Here is a 24521-nt window from a genome sequence, read left to right as displayed (position 1 = left end):
TTGAGACGCCTGATGCATGAGGCATACCTACACACTCATTTGATAGTTTCATCTACCTAGGTGAGACCCTCTTGAAATACCTGGGGCGCTCACTCATGGGATAGAGTAGACATGCCTTTGAGTACATGAGCAGATGAGCTACATTTATTTACTTATATATATATATATATATATATATATATATATATAGAGAGAGAGAGAGAGAGAGAGAGAGAGAGAGAGAGAAAGTTGTCAAGAGTATATAATGGCTCATCTATCACTTTATATTAAGTATGCATATTAAAAATATATACCATTCAAAAAAATATAGTTACTGCTTTCCCTTACATTAAGTGTAAATTAAAATGTTTACATTAACATAAACTAACAACAACTAGCAAAAGAAAAGGTACAGATGTCAGCCTGCCAATAATGTGAAAGCATAGGGTGTGGAGTTGAACATATTATCAATTTTATATAACGTTAAAGTATATACAAAAATATTTTAGAAAGAGCAAAGGTTATATTTATAAGAGCAAGAGCAAGTTAATTAGCCATATCCTTTTTGACATTTTTGAGGAGTCCAAAGAGACTCATTTGACTAGTCTGAGACTATGAGTCAATCGTTGACATGATCATCGGAGTCCAAGAAACAATGTGATCTACAGAGGCATATAAACATTTTGTAGAATACAGCATTTATAGAGGGAGACTGTGAAACAACCAATTCTCCAAAAGCTTAAGACGTTGGAGAAGGTGTTATTTAATCTTTTATACTTTAACACTCCCACTCTCATGTGGCCTCTCTTTTAGGGTTGGCCTCATAGTTGTAAATTCCGTTTCGTTTCGTTCCGGTGAAAATTTCGTTCCATTCCGGACGAAATTTTCCGAAATCCGGAATTTCGTCCGGAATGGATGAAATTCTCCATTCCGGCCGGAATCGTGCATAACGGCTAGTTTGACTGGATTTTGCAGATTTTACAACAATGCCCCTGGAACCTGGTGCGCACCACGCGTACCCGACACGTCCTGCTTCTTCCTGCTGCTTCTCTTTCCTCTCCTGTACTTCTCTCTACTTTCCTGTACTCGGTATTTACATGTAAACCATTTAAGTAAATGTCATTTACTTAAATGGTTTACATGTAAATAACGGAATACCCACCTTTTGGATTTATTAAAAATAGTTTCAACACCCAAATCTAAAAGGAAAAAAAGTCAACTCTCCAGTTCTAGTACAAAATTCAAAGAAAAATGGTCGGGTCAAAATTTTAACTTTCTTAACTTCCAAACGGTGGGGTATTTTTCAAATTTTAAAAATTCATAAAATCTATTTTGTCCAAACATTATTAAATCCCAAAAGTCCGGTAAAAAAAATCTCATAATTTGGTCTCTAAAAATTATTCATCTTGTCAGGCACTGGTCAACACACTGGTGACAGACTTTTTTTTCTAATGAATGATGTATTAATCACTTAATATATTTCTTGTGTGAACGAAAAGTTTTGACCGAAATGCACCGAAATGACTGAAATCCCACCGAAATTTCGTTTCGGTGGCCAAAACGAAATGGCGACCGAAACAGAATTTACAACTAAGGTTGGCCTACATGTGGCACATGTGGCCCCTCTTTTGGGTTTGGCCATTGTATGTGGATTTGTACTATCAAGGAGGTTTGAACTCAGGACCTTTGGCTCTAATACCATGTGAAATAACCAATTACTCGAAAAACTTAAGACGTTAGAGAAGGTGTTATTTACTTATTTAATCTTTTATACTTTAACAGAGACAAACACAGACAATATCAAACTGCATGGAAATTTTGTATGGAGAACTACCCCATCTGGTGTGCAAGCATCCATCCTCCCATTTAACAATATTGTACGGATAACTACCCGCGTTTGGTGTGCATATTGTTCACCATTCCATCTCACAATCTCAAAATGTCCTCATTTCCATGCAAGCCAAGTCCATCCCCACAAACACCAATGATTTTAAAGAATTTCTTCAATATAAGTAGGCCATTTTATGAATATTTGCCATTTAAAAAGCAATCAAAAGCAATTAGTCCATGTCTTTAGCACGATAGCACCTAAGTAATTTCGCAAAATCAAATCTTAGTCGAGGATCATTTTCTACTCAGCAGAGATTATATTAAAAACAGAAAAAGAAAAAGTATTTACATTGGGGTAAAGATTGCCCCTTAAAATAAAACTCCCTCGTTTTAAATTTCGGTTTGGGTCATCAGCGAAACGGAAATTTTGGTTTCGGTACGAAATTTTGGCCGAAATGTTGTAGAATTACGGAAACATTTCAGTATGAAATCACAGCAAAAATCTAGTTAAGATTTTCCGCCTGGGTCTTCTTTTTATTTTTTGTCATTTTTTTAGAAATATCATGAAGGAATCTCATTGTTCAACACTTTTCTGTGAGTGGAGTTGATTTTTGTTGGATTTCTGTCGAAATGGCAGAAACTCTGCTTTTTTTATATATTAAAAGTTGCATATCTTGACTGGAACTTTCCGGCGAAATCTTGGCATTTTTCAATTCTAAGTGGATTTCGCTTCGGTGACAACCGAAATCTTAATATTTTGTCCATTTCGTTTAGTTTTGGCCGAAATTTAAAACCATGCTCCCAACAACCCTCCTTGGCTCCATTTTTTTATTTTTTACATAACCACCCCGCTGAAGTTTCAGGCGAAATATTGTCTTTCTGTATCTTAGTGGATTTCACTTCGGTGACAGCCGAAATCGAAATATTTCGGCTAGTTCATTTCATTCCGGCCAAAATTTAAAACCATGCTCCCAATAACCTCCCTGGCTCTCTTTTTGTTTTTTTTTTTTTTTTGAAAAAACAAAAACCCTCTTTGGCAAGCATATCACAATAGGACTTTGGGGTGCAATCTTAGTCGAGGGTCTCTTCTCAAGTTACCATTCTAGGTCATTTTGTTGGATTCTTCGTATATATAGAAATTTACAAAGTTTGAGTTTACATTATCAGCTTATACAGGTTTGCTAAATCTGTCACTTTCTAACATTTACACTATCTTGTAAATGATAGTCACCGATTGCATAGACTGTCAGACGCATCCTAACGGTTTCGAGTGGGAGGAGCAATGCCAAATCAAAGTTAACCTCTGCCTAAGCTAAATCATGTCGAAAATAATTGCTAATCTATAGCCGCTTGCATATAAATATTCAAAAAAATAAAGCAAGGAACTGGCATCAGAATACATAGACAGTACGGAAACTAGTAGGTAGAGAAAAGTTTATCCTCATTCATGGAAGTTGTATGGGAATCAAATATCAACTGTATACATTGGAGCTATAATTATACTAGAACAACCTGTAGGTAAATCAGATAAAATAGCATACATAAAATATTAGAATTTCTCTCCAATTTCTCCACAATTTGAAATAAAGCATACTTTTTTTGTTCTGCGTAAGGTGCAAATAAACCACTAAAAGGAGATATCAAGCTCATATGCTAACAATATTAGAACAAATAGAGACTAAAATACACTAAGAGAAAACAATGTATACCATCAATTGGAGATGAACGTGAATCATTTCCCCGCCGGTTTCCATTTCTTCTAGATTTAGAAGAGGAGCTGGTTTTCTTCCTCTCTGTTTCAAGATTATTTTGGGAATATTCTTTTCTTGCCAACACGGCTTCTGATTGCAATAAGCCCAAGCTTCTCTCAAAAATAAGGCAACGAAGCACAAAATCCTCTGCTGGTACGTGACCACCACCATGATCATCAACATTTTCATAGATCACATCGTTAACAATTATATTCCCAGTCGTGGTTGATGTAACCTAATAATAACATAATAGATAAGTGATGAAGACTCAAGATACGAAGAAGAGCTGATTTAGATATAGAGACAGTTCAAATTAGGCAATCCATGGTCTAAAAGAGATGGCGGAACTAATCAAAACCAATAATGCATTGAGAATCCTAAACAAGTAATAGAATATATGCATTGGTATGTATGTATGTAAGTATGGACATATAAAAATATGCAAACTTCAATGTTAATGCCCACATTGGAATGCACCCACATGCAAATGCACAATTAACGGTAGGATATTAACAAAAGGATTATGGGGCCCTGTGACGACATTAACTGACCACTACATGTCCCTGATCTACGATATCCCTCAAAAAGTGATACATGCTTGGATTTTCTTAGAGTATTTTCCTATCTCTTTTTTTTCTGAATGATGCTTAAGTTATTTTGTTATGGAGATTTGATGCAGTTCCGGGAAGGATTCATACTCTCAACTGTTCAAATAGTGTTTGAACTACCCAAAAATTAGAGATATATTGTAACGGTTTTAGAGCATAAAGTGATTTATTTACATTGCAAACCAAAGGGGATGACGTAGGAACATACAGTCTGGGGGTGAGGCTATGCAAATTATTTCAATGAGATCACCATCTAAAAAACGAATTAGAAACATGAGAGAATGCTTTTTTTTCATAATTAATGTAGAGTGCAAAATAGAGTGTAGTCTTTCTTTGTGTGGATGAGCTAAACATTTGTGACACAAATACCACAAATTATTACATAAAGTTGATAAAAATAAACTAACGGGTGAGGAATTAATCCCCTATGAGCATCATTGAAAAAAGAAATCCACACCTATTTCCCTGTCCCTATCATCCTTCCCGTGTTCAAATCCTGTATGACACAACCAAATGAAGAAAACATGAAAGTGCAGTTTTGCTTTGTTAAATGCCCTGCAGTGATTAAGTTTGCAGAGTTTGAGAACAAACAAACAACATTCAATGAGGGGAGCAATCACTAGAAGGATTAAGAGAAGTCCCTAATCTAGAAATACGGAGGACATCAACAATAGTTGTGACAACACAATGATTACCAATATATTTTAAAACAGTAGACAGGTTTTACAGCACACCGGTCATATGGTTAGAGGTCCCTGAGTCTAAGTATCTTGTGGAATTATTTGACCTTAATTGACTTCTATGATTAGTTGATTACCTAAAAAATTTGTAGCAGCAAGGCTGTGGAAATAGCACTAGGAAGAGCACGTATGATTGTCTCCTGATCATATTTTGAACTGTATCAATAGACTACAGGATTGTCGTTGCTCCCTGATTGGAGCCCATGTAAGTTTGAACCTGGTAGGAATGCTGGGCTCCAACTCGACCACCTCATACAGGTCCCCGAGGGCTCCCTTGGCCATATTGTCGGCCACCCCCTCAAGGACCGTCAAAGCATTCAGAAATTATGTGAATGACACAGAGACAATATGAACATGTATTCTGTCTCTTGCAATTAGAAGTCAGGTATCCAAATTCCTAACACGTAGTATTGCACCCTACTTAATCACGAAGATGAGAGCAACCCTTGTCACCTTGAGTAAGGAAGACCGTGTCTTGTGTGGATAGTGGTCTCACGTTGATAAATTTCTGTGTTATGGTCCAGTTTTCAACCTCAAGAAGTTAAGATAGATACCCAAAACCTGGAAGTTGGCCATGACTAATAATGCTAACACAAGCAGTCTTAAATTCAGGACGGAGTCACATCAAGAATTGCATGGCTCGACTTCTCCTTAAGCTATAAGTACCCGTACTTCGTATTAGTTTCAGCAAAGAATTGTTGAGCAAGCATATATTGTGCAGTTCATACTCCATAAAGACATAAAACCATAGTAATGGGTCTGAATGTCCTTGCTCCCTTGTGAATATTGAGATAAATCGCATTCAATCCTATACGGTCTGCCTAATTGGCTAGCTGATATATCTTCTACAAATAAAGCCACGCCTCAATACATGTCTTGTATGGCTAGAGATTCAAGACAATCGATGGTTCTAGACTTCTAACGAGTTGAGAAGCTACGTATAATGCGAGTATTGTTCATTCTCCATTGATTCAGGTATTTCTCGATAGTAGGTTTAACATCATTCACATCAAGATTTTTTAAGAGCCCTTTGTCTTCAACAAAGAATGAAAAGGAAACTCCCATAGAGAGTAATTTGACCCATGAAAAGGAAACTCCCATAGAGAGTAATCTGGAAAGGAATTCTATGGGAGTTTCCTCATCAGTCATAATAGTGATCTGAATGAATTCTTAAGAGCCTGTTATAGTTACACAGAACCACTTCCCAGCCAAGATACAAAATGGTTGAATCTCAACTCAACTCAACAAAGCTTTTGTCCCAAACTAGTTGGGGTCGGCTAAATGAATCCTTTAGAAAAATTTCATGAAGAAGGTGAAAGGAATCTACCCGGCTCTAATCCTGCTCTAGTTGGGTTTGTCAACGTGAATCATTTTCTTCCATTCTATTTCATCCAAGGTCATGTTCGTGTTCCTAGCTATCAAGTCTTTCCTCACTGTTTCTACCCAAGTTGTTTTCGGTCTGCCCCTACCTCTTTTTACTCCATCAACTTAGCACGAGTTGCCTCTTCTCACTGGAGCATCCAAAGGCCTACGTGGGATACGTCCAAACCATCTTAAGCGGTGCTCTCTCATCTTCTCCTCAATTGGTGACACCCCCACCTTTTTTACGAATGTCTTCATTTTTAATTCTATCTAACCTTGTGTGGCCGCACATCCATCTAAGCATTCACATCTCCGCTACACTCATCTTATGCACATGCTGCTTCTTGGTGGCCCAACATTCTGAGCCGTACAGCATAGCTGGCCTCACATCTATCTTATAAAACTTTCCCTTCAACTTGGTAGGGATTTTACGGTCACACAGAACTCCTGAGGCAAGTTCTTAATGCCTTAAGTTATTAATCCTAAAATTCCCTCAAAATCAAAAACAGTTTTATCAAATGTATTCGGGCTGCTGAAATGACCGAAAGCAAATGAGAACCAAGTTATCAAACGAAAGAAAGATAAAGAAATCATGGAGACGAAGAGAGTCTAAATCAATTGATGCAGACAGCCATGGAGATGGTTGAAAGCAATGTAAATGTAGATAACCACGACTGGCTAAAACCAATGATTATGTGATCCACTATGGAGTGGTTGGAAGCACTTAAATGAGAATGAGAATGAGAATGAGAATGAGATTGAGAATGAGAACGAGAATGGAAAAGAAGAGAGGAATGTGATCAGATCTTTGATAGAGAGAATTTGATCAGAAGGAAAAAGACAAAAGAGATTGAAATACAGATCTGATGAATTTTGTAGTAAATCTAAAGGTCATATTAATAGATATAAGGGTTTAGGCCTCAGATCTAGGAGGTGAGTTTGTAGATTTAGAGCTTGTGGACTTTGTTCTAGGATTTTGGGAAAATGATCTAGGATGTAAGGTTGTAGATCTAGGGTTGAGGGATGAAGATCTAGCCATTGGGGACTTAGATCGAAGATTTTAGGAATTAGATCTAGGGTTAGTGGACGTGCGCATGGTTTTAAATTCGGTTTCGGCCGCGACAGAAACGAAATTTACATTAAGTCCTTTCTTTACAAGATTTCGGCTGAAATTTCATTTTTAACCTTTTTTACAAAATTTCCACCAAAATTTTAGATAGATCCACCGAAATGTTATAATTCCCACCAAAATTTATGAAATATTCACCAAAATAGCCAAAATTTCCACTGAAATTGCCGAAATTTCGGTCAAAATTAAAAATAAAAATGAAATCAAAATCATATTTTACATGATTTCGGCCGAAATTTCGGCCCGAAACCGAAGCGTTTCGGTTTCGGTGGTGACCGAAACCGACATCGAAACCGAAATTTAAAACCTTGGACGTGCGTCACTGGATAATGAGGGGCGTAGGTCCTAGATCTAGATACTTCAATTTTGGATCTAGGATCTAGGGTGTTACATCTATGTGATTATATTTCAGATCTGGGAATATGTCTTAGATCTAGAGGCTTAGGGTTCAGATCTCGAGGGTAGGGTTGTAGATCTAGGTGGTTGGGTTGTAGTTCTAGACTTCTAGTATTGTGGGACCCAGATCTAGAGTAGAGGGTTGTAGATCTAGGGGTGTAGAACTTTAGATCTAGAGAGTTGGAATTTAGATCTAGGGTCTAGGGTTGTAGATCTTCTGAGAACTTATACCATAACAACTTCGGCAGCAATGCTTAGAGAAGTAGAAGGGAGAGAACAAAACCTCATGAACTTGATGAGTAAAAGAGTGATTCAATTCCACATCCTTCTCTTGGTGTATTACATAATGTGTGATGTGTTACACTTATAAAAGTACCAATGTTACGATATATGAGATGAAGGGTATAAATGAGAGTAGAAAAGTAAACTCATATTCCATTGTCTACTCTAAAGAATCTTATAATCTGATGCACACCATGCAACTTGTCTACATCATGCTATGATTATATGAGGGGCCTCTGTTCCACATTCATGTTTTCCAAGACAAGCCTCTCTTCTATGAACCTTCTCTCTAGATATCTTCTCATCCCTGACAATCCCCTCGCCCTTAACCCAAAACCTCACATTGACTCCTCATTGCAAACTTCTTCCCTAGAATAAGAAAAAGAGCTCCTGCTGTCATCTCCAGGCACCAAAACCCAATGATATAAATCAGCCATAATAACCTGACCATTGACCATAATAATGTTGTATTGCTGGTTTTCTAGGAGCATAAACAGAGCTGCTTATCAGCTTATTGCTAGAATGAAAATTTTCAAATTCAACAATCATATGCAAATAGCAGACTATAAATAGGTCCTTGCTCATGAAAAGAAGCTCACAGAAATTTACAGGCCACTTTTACTGTTCCATTCATTAACAATTCAGTTTTTATATTGATGCGGCAGCACCATGTAATAATTTGATGATATAGAGCTTCCCGTAGAAAACAGCATGCAAAGAAGTTTAGAAAAATGAAGTCCTATCTGAGAAAACCTAACGAAGAAAAGAAAGTAATAGAACATGGCATTTATTATGTGTGTTGACCCCGAAATTTTATTAAATAAAAAAAAGTTTGAGCGGCTGGTATGTGTGATTTCCCTTTCATGCATGTGAAATTTGTTGCGAACAATGTAGCACAGTTGTTCCATCTCAAAAATTATAGCTCCAGGAGGGAAAGAAGACATTCACGGGCAAATAGTGAAGATCGACGAAGCAAGTTCTAGGAAGTGTTAACCTGCTTAACAACGGTTTGTTCCTTCTCCCCATTGTTGGCCATCATGAACCTGCAATTAAAACCCAACCCAACAATTAAAAAACTAGTGACACCGTGAGTGGTTTAGTAACGAAGAGAGCTAGAAACAAGAATAGATGACCACTTAACATACTATTTTTTGGTTAAGATGACTTCTTTATTGTGAATGATTGAGTAACGAAGAGAGCCAGAAACATGAATAGATGATTGCCATTGGTTCTGAACTTCTGATTATCCTCCCCAAAGGTGCCCTCCGGATATTTAGTGTGCCCTCCCATGGGATTGATACATCTTAATTTTAAATATAGTAGCAAAGGTTTGCACAGGGATGGCACCAAGGTCCTGGCCTTGTGGTAGATTTTCTAATTCTAATGGAAAGTTCAGTCTATGCAGCTCTTTCTCTGGTGGGAAATAATGCTGCAGAATCAGAAGTCAGTGTGAAGTGGGATTAAACTAATGTCTCACAAGCCCCTCCAAGATATGGATCAAAAGTGACGCTCAATACCCCGGTGGCTAAAAGAGGAATCTTCTCCTTGGATTTTTTAAAATTTTTTTGACATGAGGGACATTTTTTTTTTAACGGTAACAACTTTATTGACGAAGAAAACTATATATTTACGTCATTGATGTATGCAAATCTCATATGGGATGAGACGTACAAAGGGAGATCCTTACAAAAACAGCATAACCCACCCAAACAATCCTTATATCCCACCCTCACTTCAACCTATGAACTGAATGTGATGACCACCATCTCCTCCACTCCTTTTGCAAGCTTATCCGCTTGCTCATTAGCTGACCTCAATGTGCTGCAGAGATAGGCATATTTTTTGCCACAAATCTCTAAATTCCTCTATGCTATCCCCCAATTTCAAAGGACCAGACAATTCTTTGATGTCCATGCAATAACATTTGAAGAATCGTAAAAATTGGGGTGGGGATACCCTATGTCATCAAAATGAAAAAACATTTGAAGAATCACCTTCGACAACTAGAGGGCCATTCATTGATTTTGCAAACCATCTCAACCCCCACACTAGGGCTCTTACTTCGGCCTCACTGGAATCACACACACGCATCGGGCCAGAAAAGGATAACAATTTGCTTCCATCTGGGTTTGGTGAAATACCTCCAACACCCGCTGGTCCTAGATTACCTTTTGAGCCACCGTCAAAATTTAGTTTTATCCAGCCAATGGGGGTGGGTGCCACCTTGGAGAATCTTCATTCCTTTTTCTTCTTTTTTTTGAATGGTTCATCTTCATTCCTTTTACTTGCATAATAATCCTCCACTTTCTAGTGATGTCTCCCGCACTATAGTTTTAAAAGTTCTTGGCATTCCTACACAAAGAATCAGGTTTATTTTGATGTCTAAAATTATCCTTTCCAAATGCCTCTTTTTTACTTGAAAATACAATTGTTTCTCTCCTTCCAAAAATGCTAAATTAATGCATAAGGTACCAAGCCCCAAAGAAATTGTCCCGCCTTACCAAACTGTCGACCACCCAGTGAAGGAGTATGATCTTTATTGATCTTTGAAACAACTAAGTTAATCCAAAGCTTATGATGATGGAATGACCATAATCTCTGAGCAAAGGGAGATGGAATCACGAGATGGTCAGAACTCAAAAAGACTCCTTTTGCACACTATACACCAGCTGGCAATGTGAAATTTCCTATTTTGAGACGTACGCTTGTGTTAATTTTTTTCCCTCGCCACCGTCCAAGCAAATGCCATCACCCGTGGAGGATCACCAACTTTCCAAAGCTTTGTGAAATTGGTATTTATCGTTTCTTCCTTAATCAGGCTGTTGAAAAAAGAACGAACAAAGGAAGATATTTGTGAATCATGGATCCACACTCGATGGTCTGGTACATTGGGTGAACAATAACCATAACTCATAACTAAGGACACCCAATAATGAGGCAAAACTCTCAATTTTGCTATCCTAAACCTTACACCCAAGGTTGATATCACAAACCAGTCCCCATCCCCGCTCCTCAATATGTAATCACACCCTGGCCCCTCTATCGATCACTAAAATGCATAGGTTTGGAAATTCATGGAACAACAATGACTCACCCAACCAAAGATATACCCAAAATCTAGTCTCCTCTCCCCTCTCCACTATAAACCTAACAAAGGACTTATATAAGCACCTAGGACCACATATAGATTACCATGCACCTAAACCTTTTCCTATAGATGGGTTCTGACTCTCCCAATCCCCCCAACCCCTCTCATATTTATCCCTAATTATTTTGTGCCATAATGCCTCTTTATCTTCTCCATATATACATAGCCACTTAACCAGTAACGCCTTGTTTTGCATCCTTAATCTTCCAATACCAATGCCTCCATGTTTCTTTAATCTGCATGCCTTCTTCCAGTTCAATTGGTCCTTCAACTTCTTATTAGATTCCCCTACTCTCTATAAAAAAAAATCTCATTGTAATTTTTCTATGTGCTTTGCCACCTTCGCAAGGATCTTAACCTTCCCCCCAAGTGAAAAGTGCTTTTTCCTTCCAAGAAGCTAACTTTATTTCAATTCTTTTCACTACGGGCTCCCAGAGTGATTTGCGAGGTACTCCATACCCCAATGGTAGGCCCAGGCATGTGATGGATTCTTCTTCCCTACATCCTAGTACCAAAGCATGTTCCAAGACCTCCTCTTCCTGCATATTTACACCCACTACCATACTTTTGGAACAATTAATCTTTAGACCCGATGTCATCTCAAATCATCTAGAGATCCTTTTGATGTTTCTGATTTCCTCAACATACCGATTAAGGAACATCAATATTTCATCTGCAAACTAAAGGTGGGATGCAGGCCACGCATTTCTACTTGGCTCCAAATCATTGATAAAAACCTCCTTCTTCTGCTTTGGTAAATAAACCTGGTCTGGGCTTCTACTACCAAAATGAAGAGGTAGGGAGAAAGGGGTCGCCCGTCTGATCCCTCTCCTCTCGTAGTTCTAACCAGGGCTCCATTCACGGTGATTCAGAACATTGGTAAAGATATACAAGCTTTTATTCCCCTCCTCCATCGTTCCCTGAAACCCATCTTTTCCGATTGAGGTAGAGGGCTGTGTGCGAGTTTTGTATTAAGAGAGTCGAAGAGGAAGGGGGCCGATGTTCGAGGGTCGAGGCACTAGGGTTTTTATTAAAAGAGTAAGGGTTGTGCTTTCATATAAAAAAAAGTTAAGAAAACACATTTAAAGGGAAAATATACAGGACTCGCATTTTAAAAGAGACAACGATGAATTGGATTTACCCGAAAAAAACAAGATTCGTGCGGAAAAGAGACATCAATGAATCGGATTCGTCCGAAAAAAACAGGATTCGTGTGGGACATGGCTATGACAAGAATCCGGGTGTGTCCCACGTGAATCCATGTCTGATTCGCATGTGGAGACGTGTCGACACGGATTCGGCATAGGGTGGCAAAGAATCCATGCAACATAGGCTAAAGTCCTTCAACTCAATTGTCCCTTCTTTCTTTGTGCTGAGAATAATTAAGGTGGTATTGGATTCCTTCCCGAGCTTGCCTCTAGTATGAAATTTTGCTACAAATGCCATTACTTCTTCTTTGATTACCTCCCAATATCTTTGATAGAAGGAAACCCGTGAAACCAGTCAAGTCCCCGGGCTTTGTCTTTCTTCGTGCTAAATATAGAGGATCTTATTACCTCTTCTTCAAAATCTATTTCCAACACCTACTCTGATCCTTCCCAAGCTACTTAAATTCTATCCCTCCCAGTTTAGGTCTCCAACCATGTTCCATAGAATATAGTTTTATAAAGTACTAAACAATCAAGTTCTTAATGTGATATCTTCCACCAATTCCACGTCTACTAAGCACTTAATAGCGTTGGTTCACCTTCTTGCATTCGTCATTCAATGGAAGAATTTTGAATTCTTGACCCCTTCCTTAAGCCATATAGTCCTCGACTTTTCCTTCAAGTTGTTTTTTTTTTTTTTTTGAATGGTTTATCCTTCAACTTGTTAGTGTGAGAAATCTCACCATTGGATTATGTGCTAGATGAGGTAGTTTAGATAGATTAAGAAACTAATTTAGATTAGGATGATTTGATTTCATGCTTATCTTTATCTTCTTTGCTTATCTCCAAAGTGTTGTATAAAAGCACTATTTATGATTTGAAAGCAATCAACAGAGATTAGTAGAAATCTCTGATTTTACATGCTATCAGAGCGGGTTCAATCAGACTACGCATTGAACACAACAATAGAGAGCTGTTCTCCGGTGGATGGCCAATCTACCAGTCCGCTGGGCAACCATGGTTTCAAATTTCAGTTTTAGAATGCGTTTAGGTCCTCACCGAAACAAAATTTTCAAAATTTCGGCCGAAATCCTACAAAATCAAATAAACGGCTATTTTATCTCGTACAAAATTTCGGAAAAATATTAAATAATTATCAAAAATCTCCCTTATCAGGATAAAGTAAACGAAATTTTGACCGAAAATTTGAAATTTCGACCGAAATAAACGACCGTTTCGCATATTACTGATTTCGGTTTCGGTCTCAACCGAAACCTGAAATTTGGACCGACAATTCGAATTTCGGTCGAAATTTAAAACAATGTGGGCAACCATTGATCGCACCACCGCTGCAAACCCCGAACACCCATCTCACGAAATAGAAATGCCTACTTTGCAGTCCCCTCAAAAGCCAATCATCCCTATCTCCCACAATCCCATCATCACCATGCCTCGCCCTCAATCTCAATCCTGCCATCGCGTTCCACAGTTCCACATCATCATCTGCTACTCCAGGGTGAAGAACTAGTCCCGCAAGAACTCGAACCCCATCACCCAGCCCCGCTGCAAACCCAGAAGAACATCCATAAATGCAGAAAACCTAGAAAAACCCTTGCTCGAAAACCCCACCTACTACGTCGCTGTCATGGGTGAGGTCGCCAGTGGGAAATGGAAGCAGGCACGTCAGAAGCACATGTCCGCAAGCATCAGCCACCTTTTCAGATCCACGTCGTGTTGGAGACCACCAGCGGTCTCTTCCTCCCACTCGCCTATGTCCCCGGTGGCTTCACCCTCTACAACACCATGCTGTCCCAAAATTGCAGCACTCAGTAAATGCAAGACGGTTTAATGGAAGCCGTCCAGGAAACTTTCCAGAAGATGATGCAGATTGTTCTTTTCCTTTCTATATGATACTTGAAGGAAGAAATCAAGTAAAGGTGAGATTTTTCCAGTGGTGGTGAGACCAAGGTGATAAGAATGAAGAGAAAGGGGTAGGAAATTTCACCCCACCATTTTCCTCATACCACCCTGCCTTTGTCCATACAATTTCTACCCCTAACCTTGATTAATACACCTCATTCCATTTCAATTTTCTAACTATCCATAGAGGTATTTCGATACCATTATTTTAATCCAAGCACTCCTTCCTTGTATTTGAGTTTCTCACCCTTTTCCCTTGCATGTTTGTGCTCTCATTTTTCTGAACACACCCTCTCACCTTATCTTATTTGAAATACCCCATATTTGATATCTCCATTTCTTTAAAAAAAAATATTTGCACCATCTAAATATCGTAAGTTCATGCACCGTTGTCCCTTTCCCATGCCATTGGTATTGTTGTCATTATCCTATGTCATTCGTTGTCGTTCATTTTTCCACTCCAAATTTCTCTCTTCTTTTCCAAACCCAAAGTTTTTTTTGGTCTATTTCAGTTGAGGTGCCTCACTTAAGGCGTACCTGCAATAGTTGCTCTGGTGCGTGCCTGAGATAGTAGGTCCAAATTCCATGAGGATCGGTACCAACCCATGATGTCTTGCCCATTGAGGACCATACCCAAAACCGGCCCATGAAGACTCGCCCATCAAGGCTTGAGTTACATCCAGCCCACTGAGGCAAATGATCTGTTATGATCTAGTGGCTTTCAGAATCCCTCTTCATGGCACATCTTGCAAGCGGCACTTTCTAGGGAAATCAGCATCAATCCTCGTCATCAGCTGATATTCGGCAACATGAATCAGGGGCTTTGTATCTCAACCTTGAGGTTGCAGGTTTGATCTCAGCTTACCTACCAAAATAAGTGCATTGACAGATTTTAATTTTATTTTTATTGGATATTCTATTGTAATCAAAGTTATGGAGATTTTCAATCCACATTCTTTTGATGGGGCATGTTAGAGTGTGAGATATCTCACCAAAAAAAGAGATCCAAACCAATGATTCTACAAGAGCTCACAATATTCCCCAAGAATCTACAGTTAAAAAAATATGTATGAGCTTCCTCATTTTAGCCCAAGGCAGACAAAATCATTGTAAATTGTCGACATTCGACACAACATAGATTGTTGTGCTAAAAAAAACTTGTCAAAGATGCAACATTGAAACAACATGCCACTCTAACAATATCATCATAACAGTGTGTCAGAATACATAAAAGTTAAAACAGTTGGCCGAGATGAAGTTAAATATACATTTTTGTATCTCCTGCGAACAAGTTCACTATCAACAAGGCTCCAACTACCGTACCTACCCGAAAAGCAAGTTACTCCCATTAATGTCTTAAGTGGTGTCTTATGCTTCACCTCAGCTAGAGATAACCTCATATGAGTACATAGAAGTATATTTTCTGGTACAGTAAAATGACCTCCAAGAAAGTAAATCTTTAGACATACAGTAGTAGCTGCAACAAAACATTTCGTGCAGTAAATTGTGTCCCTAATTACAAATTTTACAAGTGTTTTTTCTCTAGTTCCCTTTAAAGTCCCCAATAATGGACATTTAACATAAAAGCAAAAAAATTAAGCAAAAGCAATCCCAGAGAGAGAGATAGAGAGAGGAAACATACGGGATTTGAGCTCTATCGTCAGATTTTCCAGGTGCCAAACTTCTAATATGTGGAGATAGATCCTTCTGAAAGAGAATAAAATTCGAAAAAAAAGATAAACCTACCAGCACCACAATGCCATGACACAAGGGTCTGATTCATGACTATGTGACAAAAAGAAATTATTACCTGGATCTCCTCCATGCTGGCATCGGTGTGTATGGCATCTAAAAAAACCTACATTACAAGCAACTGCAATTCTCTTAGATATATGTGTAATACATATGTCTCTCTCTCTCTCTCTCTCTCTCTCTCTCTCTCTCTCTCTCTCTCTCTATATATATATATATATATATATATATATATATATATATATATATATAGATATATATACTAGTAAAAAACCCCGTGCGATGCACGGGCCGACAAAGAACTGTACGGACCACATCATCGGTTGATCCAAACCGTCCATGTGATGAAACACAAAATAAATAGGTTTTGCCCCAAAAATCATTTCCATAGGCTGATCCTAGCCCTCCAATCTATAGAGGTTTCCATAATTCCTCTTAAATCGGATGGTTAAGATCACCCTATAGATTTTTTTATTAAAAAACCATAAAGGAGGGGGCTAAGATTGAAATTATGTGGCTTTAATGGGTGCCTTTGTTAAAAAGCATAAAGGAAGGGGTAGGATTGAAAATATGTGGGTTGAATGGGTGCATTTGTTAAAAAAAGTCAAAAAAAGTGATGTGTAATTCTCATAGAATTTTCAAAAAATTCTCTTCTTTTCTCTTCTGCTATATAGTATATATATATATATATATATATATACACACACACACACACATGTGCTTGTATATGTATATATAGATATATGTGTATGAGTATGCATATGCACATAGGAAAGAGAGAAATATAGATTATATACAAAAAGAAATCTAACCCCAGCTATGCACAAGTTACCATAATTAGACGAGCTGCTTTTGACATTTCAACTACGAGCCATTGTCCTTCTTCCGAAGAGAAGAGCCATTCATGAGCGCGGATCTGAAACCTAACAATGGGTTTAAAACATGAATGAAAAACAGACAACACGCATTACCAATTTAAGCAAATCTACTCACCTTGGGCACAAGGAAAACTCCACAATGATATACAAATTGCTGGGACTGTTTTTGAGCATCCAAAAGTACGGCTTTGTAGCTGAAACAGGACATCCCTTGTTCACCTAGTGTGAGCCGAACCCTGCGACCTGGGATGAGCTCCTTCAAATCTCCCTTAGCTCCAAGTTGTAGATCTTCGAAAGAGTAAATAATATCAGCATCGGAGGAGTATTCAGTGCGTAATTTGTTCTCAGCTTCGAGCACTTTCAATACACCGTGACCCTGAGGATATAAATATTGTTTTCTCACATGACGGCTTTTGATATATTAGTGATTCATGGTACATGTAATGTTGATGTGTAAATGATTAAATAACACCAATTGCAACAGCTTAAGCTTTTGGAGTAATTGGTTGTTTCACAAGGTATCAGAGCTATTGCCTCACGGCAGAACCTGGGTTCAAAACCCAACTACTCCTTGATATTAAAAATCCACATGTATGGCTAACCCAAAAGAGGGGCCACACGTGAGGGGGTGTTGAAGTATAAATGATTAAATAACACCAACTCTAACAGCTTAAGCTTTTAGAGAAATTGGTTGTTTCACAAACAATTATCATCATTTGAGGTTCATAAAGAACTAAGTTAAAGCCAGATAGGACAGAAAATTCAAAAAAAAGCTAGATAAGACGGTAGCAAGGAGAACATTCTAATTACCTGATTTCCATTACAATCTAGAGAAGATTGATCAAATGATGAGATGATTGGATGCAACAAACAAGAACTCTCTTTTGCAACCACTGCCATAAAGGTCTGAAAGGAAGGGATATTACTCGGGTTGTGTGGTATAGCATGGAGAGTCATTTTCCAGCCAAACCTGAATTTAGAGAAAAGTAACCCTGCAAAGAAGATGAAAAGTCTCAATCGTTAGTATCACAGACAAATCGAATGACTGTTCAAAAGTCCCATTACATGAGTAACCAACCAACCAAACCATCGTTATTCAATTGTTACATAATGTTCCTAAAACCCAAAATTACTGAACTAGATACCTATAGGAACTGTGGGCAGATCTAGAAAATATACATTCCTTGCAAAAGAAAGTTTCATCTTCTATCCCGCTAATTCAAGTGGGATAGCACTTACCTAAAACATGGGATTCTGCCAGGGTGAGACACACAAATTTCCCACCAAATTTCAGCACTCTTTTTACCTGAGAAAAATGCAATTGAACCCATATGATTCCAAAAAGTAGAAATGAATACACAATTCCCTAAAGAATGACATTCTAAGCACATATGCGTAAGCATGACAAACTATGATCAAAATTTAAGTCCAAAGGTCCAATGAACCTCGGAAAGATACTGATTTCCCAGCTTTGGACCAAGTTCTGGTTCCATCAAAGCATCCAATCCCCCCTTGTCAAGGACAACATCAAACAACCCATCTGCAAACTGGTAAAGAAAATGGGAACAGAGAACAATAACAGAAACATTAGAATTGAAGATCCATGGATAGGTCCAATGGGAAAAAGTTGCAGAAGTTATGAAAGAAAAAAAAAAAGGTATCAGCAGCATAGCTATTTTGTGGCTTACAAGTTAGAGCAAACAATTTCGAATAATTATAACAGCTTATTAAAAATTCCCTGTACTCAATCTAGGGAAAAAATGCCATTAAGAAAATGGGGAATTTTTAATGAGCTGTTTTCTAAGTATTATCCAGAGTAAGTGAATAAAGTGAGAAATCCCATTATCAAAACAAGGGATTGTGATACCATTTGCCTACAAAATATGAACATAATCTAATCCGAGGAAGCCATTTCCCTGAAAACTATTCGTGCCATCTAAACTGAGGACGCCCACTTGCATTCCATAGGTTTCACTTCTTCATAGTTTAAATCACCACGCAAATTGCTATAGCAATACCAGGCACAGTTTGCTATCCTTGTTTTCAAGTCAGATATGTCTGATCATATGATTCGTGGGGTCTCAGAGTCAACAGATACTATGGATTAGAATTTCACGGATTAACATTTTTATAGGAACATACCCGTCTTAACCAATTGAGCTACAGGCTCAGCCCCTAAACAACATAGGTGAAAGTAGAAGTTGATGAAGAAGAGTGGTTGTATCTGTCAAGACAAATTTGGGTTCCTTTTTATTTCTCTAATTCTTTATGTCGTTCTTTTTTACTATGGATTAGAATTTCCCGATTCAACTTTTTTACAGGTACGTATCCTCCTCTTCATCATACAATTCGTGGGGGTCAAAGTACACAGATATTATGGATTAGAAATTTTAATATTAAAAAAATATGAAAATTGAGAGTATAAAGGAAAATTCCATCCAATAAAAAATAAAAAATTTGGGGGAAAAAATACAAAGAATAAAAGAAAGAAAAGGCAATCCCAATTTGTCTGGATAGATACAAACCCTCTTGTTCATCAACTTCTACTTTCACCTATGTTGTTAGGGGTTGAGCCTCCAGCTCAATTGGCTAAGGTTTTGTTCTGAAACGTTGGTGAAATTTTTGTTTTGAAACCTTGAGGTCAGAGTGTTACATGCCTAGATGGGTCCTACATAGAGTGGAATAAAGTAGTTTAGTTTTTTATAATAGTTGTTTGGTATGAGTTAGAGAATAAGATTGGATCTCACAAGATCCGATAGATTTGGTAGTTAAGATAGATTAGGATAATCTTGATTTATCAATTTTTATTTTTATCTCAATCTCTTTCTACATTAGTCCAAATGAGTATTCTATATAAACACTCATTAGGTTCCACCGTAAAGGAATCTAGAAGAATTTTATCCCATAAATTGTGTTTTGAGCACAAAGGAGGACCTCGAAGTGGGTCCGGACTAAAGAGGCTGATCTTTCCTCTAGGAAGATCAATCTTGTTGCGAACCGACTTGGCTTTGTAACAAGACCGACCCTTGCCTCGAAGTGGTTCAAGAGGCTGATCTTCCCTCTAAGAAGATCAATCCTGTTGCGAACCTATTTGGATTCGTAACAATTGGTATCAGAGTAAAACAAAAAGGACAGCCCAGTGCACGAGGCTCCCCGCCATTGCGGGGTCTGGGGAGGGATAGGTGTTTGCAGCCTTACACCTGCTTTGCAGAGAGGCTGTTTCCAGGACTCGAACCCGTGACCACCAGGTCACAATGGAGCAACCTTACCGTTCCGCCAAGGCTCCATTAATGAATTATTGAAGACAGAGAAATTTTCTTCAGAAAAATAAATGTTAAGAAAACCTAATTTAATCACCCTAGATAATCTATTAGATTCGAAACTCACAAATCTATTCAAATGTCAAACTAATCTAACTTTAAACGACACCGAGATTCATGCATACAACACATTTAACAAAAAAATTGATATACAAAGACATAATCAATCGTACTTCAGTATCTTAGCTATCCTCCTTTGAAATATGAGCTTTAATCTTGTCTTTTCCTTCTTAAAACAAAAATAAGAATAGATCTTTAATTTCTGGAAATAAGAGATAACAGATCTAAAGTTATCTAGGTTATAAACCAGTAGAATTGATGGAATAGGTTTTGAGTTTAGGAGTTTAATGAAAAAAGAAAGGGAGTAAATGAGTAGAAGATGATCTACACAAAGTGATGTTGCATCACCAGATTCTGGCCAAATCCCGAGTGGCTGTCCAATTTCACGTACGTTCTGTGTTAGAGTCAAAAACCCTAACACAGAGATTAGAGAGAGAGAGAGAGAAGAAAGGGATTTTGAGTCTCCTTTGGCAAAATCATTCTCTCCGGCAACATTATACCGGCTCCGGTCACCTTTTCTGGCGGATTTGGCCAGAATCTGGTGATGCAACATCACTTTGTGTAGATCATGATAATCTTCATTATCAAATTCTATACTTATCTCGATCTGTTATGATGTTAATCCATTTGAATGTTCTATATAATCACTCATTAGGTTCCATTGTAAAGGAATCGAGAAGAATTTTATCCCATAAATTGTGATTTGACCACAAATGAGGACCGACCCTTCCCTCAAAGTGGGTCAAGAGGCTGATTTTGGTTCGTAACACGGAGGTTCAATCACAGCTTACCTACCAAAAAAATAAATCAAATAAATTTGAAAAAAAAAAAAAAATTCTACTTTCATTTATGGGATTAGATGAGAGTCATCTATTCTAGGGTTAGGGTTGAGACCTGCATATTGGTCATGTCCATAACTCGCCAACGCATTTCGGGCCTGGACCGGATGTGGCGTCGTAGCATATCGGAAACAACAACCTTCGAGAAATCGATGTTTGTAACGTTTCGGAATCCGGCATCGTAGAGGCTCTCCGATATCTGGGAATTGCCACAACCTGGCACCAGTATCTGTAACGTATCGGTTTGGATTTCGGAGAGTTGGGAGAGGAGTGGGTCCCGGAGATTGGACCACTCCACGTACCATTCGAATGGTTCTTCGCTTCCTCTTAGAGTGAAAAATTTGTCCCAATTGTCTTTGCTCGTGAAATCGCCTAGGGTTAGGAGGAGCTCTAAGTCTTTGTTGTTTTTCTTCTTCGCCATGATCTCTCTCTTTCGAGAGAAGGGTTTTTTTCTGAGAGAGAGAAGGGTTTAAAGGGTTTTCTTGGGGATTCGGACAATTTTTGTATTTTCCATTGAATACCCTTTTGCTGCTTTTGGATTGCCGGAATCAGAAATTGGAATTACCGAATAACATTCCGATTCCTATTCGAATAGTATGAAAAAAAAATTAAGGCCACTGATATTGGCACTACAATGTTTTGATGGTTGCACAAAAACAGCTTGTCTTTTCATTTTAAATTTGCTTCTCACCGCTTTTTGGGAGCTGTAGTTACCCTTTGAGAGCTGTATTGATTATAAGAGACAACATGACTTAGAGCCATGGTTTTAAATTTCGGTTTAGGCATAAATTTCGGACCTAGCCGAAACCAAAATTTCAGCCGAAATTTGGTAAGGACGCATGAAATGTCAAAACTTTTGGCCAAATTTCGGCCATTTCGGCTGAAATTTGGGTAAGGAATTAAAAAATTAATATTTGTTTTCAAATCTCGCCGAGATTGACGAAATTTCAGAGATTTCGGCCGAAATTTGGTACGTTTCGCCAATTTCGGTTTCGAGACGTTTTGGTTTCGGTCTTGACAGAAATCAGAAATTTCGATCCGAAATTTAGGATTTTTGACGAAATTTTAAAATCATGCTTAGAACAACTATCAAAACATGGTAGCGCCAATATCAATGGTCAAAAATAAATTTAAAATTTTAACTTTTTAAAGGGTAGGTATATATCCGCCCCTTTTGAGTACTTGGGGCACCCAAATCATTCTCATTGAATACTTCTGACGTGAAGTACATCAGCCCCTCTGCAGTCATAGATACACTGTTGCCGGGTATCCCAAGTAATCAAAAGGGGTGGGTTTATCACAAATTTAAAATTTGAATTCAAAAAGGAAATCTAATGAAAATTCCATTTGGATATGGGTAGAATCCGAATACCAGGGGAGGGTAACAGATTCCCAACATTTTTTACCCTCTAATTCCACCACGTTACGATTCCACCCTTTTGATTCCATTTTTTTTTAAACAAAAGACGAGATTGGGCGGGATTAGAATCAGTTCCCCATTCCAACATCTCCCTATCATTTGGATACAAGGATTTTATAATCCAATATTTTAAAATCTTGGTTTAATAAGCTAAAACCTGGATTGTACATTTTCAGGATTGTAAAAAACTACATTTTGGCTTGTAAAATCCAAGTTCTATCTTGTAAATTCTACTAATAAAATGTTATGTGCATTTTCTATTTTCTTATGATATATATGGGGTGGGTTAGAGTGTAGTTTTTATTTAGTTATGGTTTATGGGTTTTAGCGTAGTGGGTGTTAGTTGTTGGCTATGTGTCTTTTAAGTGGGAAATGGGTAGCACATGTGGAACTACCTTTTGTGTTTGTATTTTTGTTATTTATTTCAATGAAATGGAAGGGGAAGAAGATAATTTACAGCAAAGGAAACTTTGTTTTGGAGAGTCATGGCTCATCTCGAATTGAGCCGTTAGGAGGTCATTTTGCCTCGAATCAACCTCTCTTTTTCTATTTTCCGTTTATTTGCTTGTGTTACGGCCAATTAAGCACATAACAAGTGGTATCAGAGCCGTCGATCTTGCGCCATGGCTGCACCTTCAGAGATCTGGGAATCGATACGTGAAGATCTGCAAGAAATTAAAGCATTGGTTTTGAAAATGATGGAAGGAGAACAACGATTTGCGGAGGGCTTGGAAGAAATCTGCAAAGTGATTAAGGAAATGCGAAAAGAAGATCCAATGTTGAAACGTGAGAAAGCTACTGTTCATGTAGAGAAAAGTTAGAGATTTGATGGCAACAAAGATATTATTGTTGAACGTTCTGCCAAGAATCCTAATGATGTTTTCCAGCAATTCGTTCACTCCGTTATTTCGATGAGGCATCATGAAATATCATATTTCTGTTTGAGTTTGATTGCAGTGGATTTTGAAGGCGAGGTTAAATTGATCGTGACCATTAAGATTTGGGATCCGAGTGGAATAAAGATTTTCTCCAACAAATTCAACCTTGAGGACAAGGTTGTTTAAAGGGGGAAGGAATTTTATGTGCATTTTCTAAATTGAACCGTTAGGAGGTCCGGTTGCCTCGAATCAACCTCTCTCCCCCTCTTGTTCTATTTTCCGTTTGTTTGCCTGTGTTACAGCCGATTAGGCACGTAACATAAAATCCTTGTTTTCTTAATGAATTCTTCTTGACATGGTACACACCAGTGAGGCTAGAAGAATAAAATGATAAACTTTCCACCTTTTCCCCTCTGCCCTCCCCCTCACCATAGTGAACATCACAAACAATAACTCTGCTCCCTTGTCCTGACATCGATCTAAATGACTTTATTTTTTCGCAACTGGATCATAATATTTATAACTAGAACATAGGTGTTGCTATTGTTAGAGCATTTTCAAATTGAAAGTGGCTGTGAGAAGGTTTTAAAATAAAAGTGTATTTTGTTTGTATGGTAGGTTGCTTTAGAGGGATGGGTAATTTATCTTCCGGGTATATTATGTTCCATGAGAACCTTTATGAAGCCTGTTCTGGTTTTCTTGGGTGGTGGTTGCAGGGTCCTAGGAAGATGATACTTTTGGCTTTGGATTCTAGATCCTAGGAATTGAAGTGCATAATGGTTCTCTTTTCCATTTTTGCACTGAGCCAAATTGTGTTGCTTGGGCAACTCACATTACAGTCTCAATCACCCATGATCGAGCTGGCATGAGCCCATGAGGTAATCCCTTCTGTTTTTTTCTCCAATCGTCCATTCAGTAGGAACAGCTCATGTGTTCTGATATTGGAACTGTATGAATGGTTACAATATTTAATCCCATTTTTATTCTGAATTATCCCATTTCTACTCTTTTTTCTTCCAGATGCTCTGAGACCTGTTTCAGAAATTTCCTAAATTTTCTTATTTTTGAACTTTGTATCATT

At 38.0% G+C, this 24521-nt stretch overlaps 1 protein-coding gene across 2 annotated transcripts in view; it reads right to left on the bottom strand.

Moving 5' to 3' along the window:
- LOC143889815 (S-adenosyl-L-methionine-dependent methyltransferases superfamily protein) overlaps nucleotides 1-21628 on the bottom strand; it is a 38236-nt gene extending 16608 nt beyond the window's left edge. The window contains exons 1-10 of one of the 2 annotated variants that reach the window (XM_077394174.1): nucleotides 21198-21627; nucleotides 18369-18470; nucleotides 18163-18229; nucleotides 17734-17915; nucleotides 17039-17299; nucleotides 16878-16961; nucleotides 16104-16151; nucleotides 15936-16000; nucleotides 9072-9120; nucleotides 3519-3795 (exon numbers count right to left, since the gene is read on the bottom strand). In XM_077394174.1, coding sequence (XP_077250289.1) covers nucleotides 3519-3795; nucleotides 9072-9120; nucleotides 15936-16000; nucleotides 16104-16151; nucleotides 16878-16961; nucleotides 17039-17299; nucleotides 17734-17915; nucleotides 18163-18229; nucleotides 18369-18470; nucleotides 21198-21563 — 1501 coding nt within the window. In that variant the 5' untranslated portion in view covers nucleotides 21564-21627. Of the gene's footprint in view, nucleotides 1-3518; nucleotides 3796-9071; nucleotides 9121-15935; nucleotides 16001-16103; nucleotides 16152-16877; nucleotides 16962-17038; nucleotides 17300-17733; nucleotides 17916-18162; nucleotides 18230-18368; nucleotides 18471-21197 lie in introns of both variants that reach the window. The other variant, XM_077394175.1, reaches the window with a different exon arrangement.
- Between the last annotated feature and the right edge of the window lie 2893 nt (nucleotides 21629-24521).

This window comes from Tasmannia lanceolata, unplaced genomic scaffold, assembly GCF_043159265.1.
Source record: "Tasmannia lanceolata isolate RefF3 unplaced genomic scaffold, GAP_Taslan_0.1 ptg000013l, whole genome shotgun sequence".
Classification (NCBI taxonomy): domain Eukaryota; kingdom Viridiplantae; phylum Streptophyta; class Magnoliopsida; order Canellales; family Winteraceae; genus Tasmannia; species Tasmannia lanceolata.
Note: the sequence above shows the minus strand (reverse complement) of the source record. Positions and strands in the feature narration are given on the sequence as shown.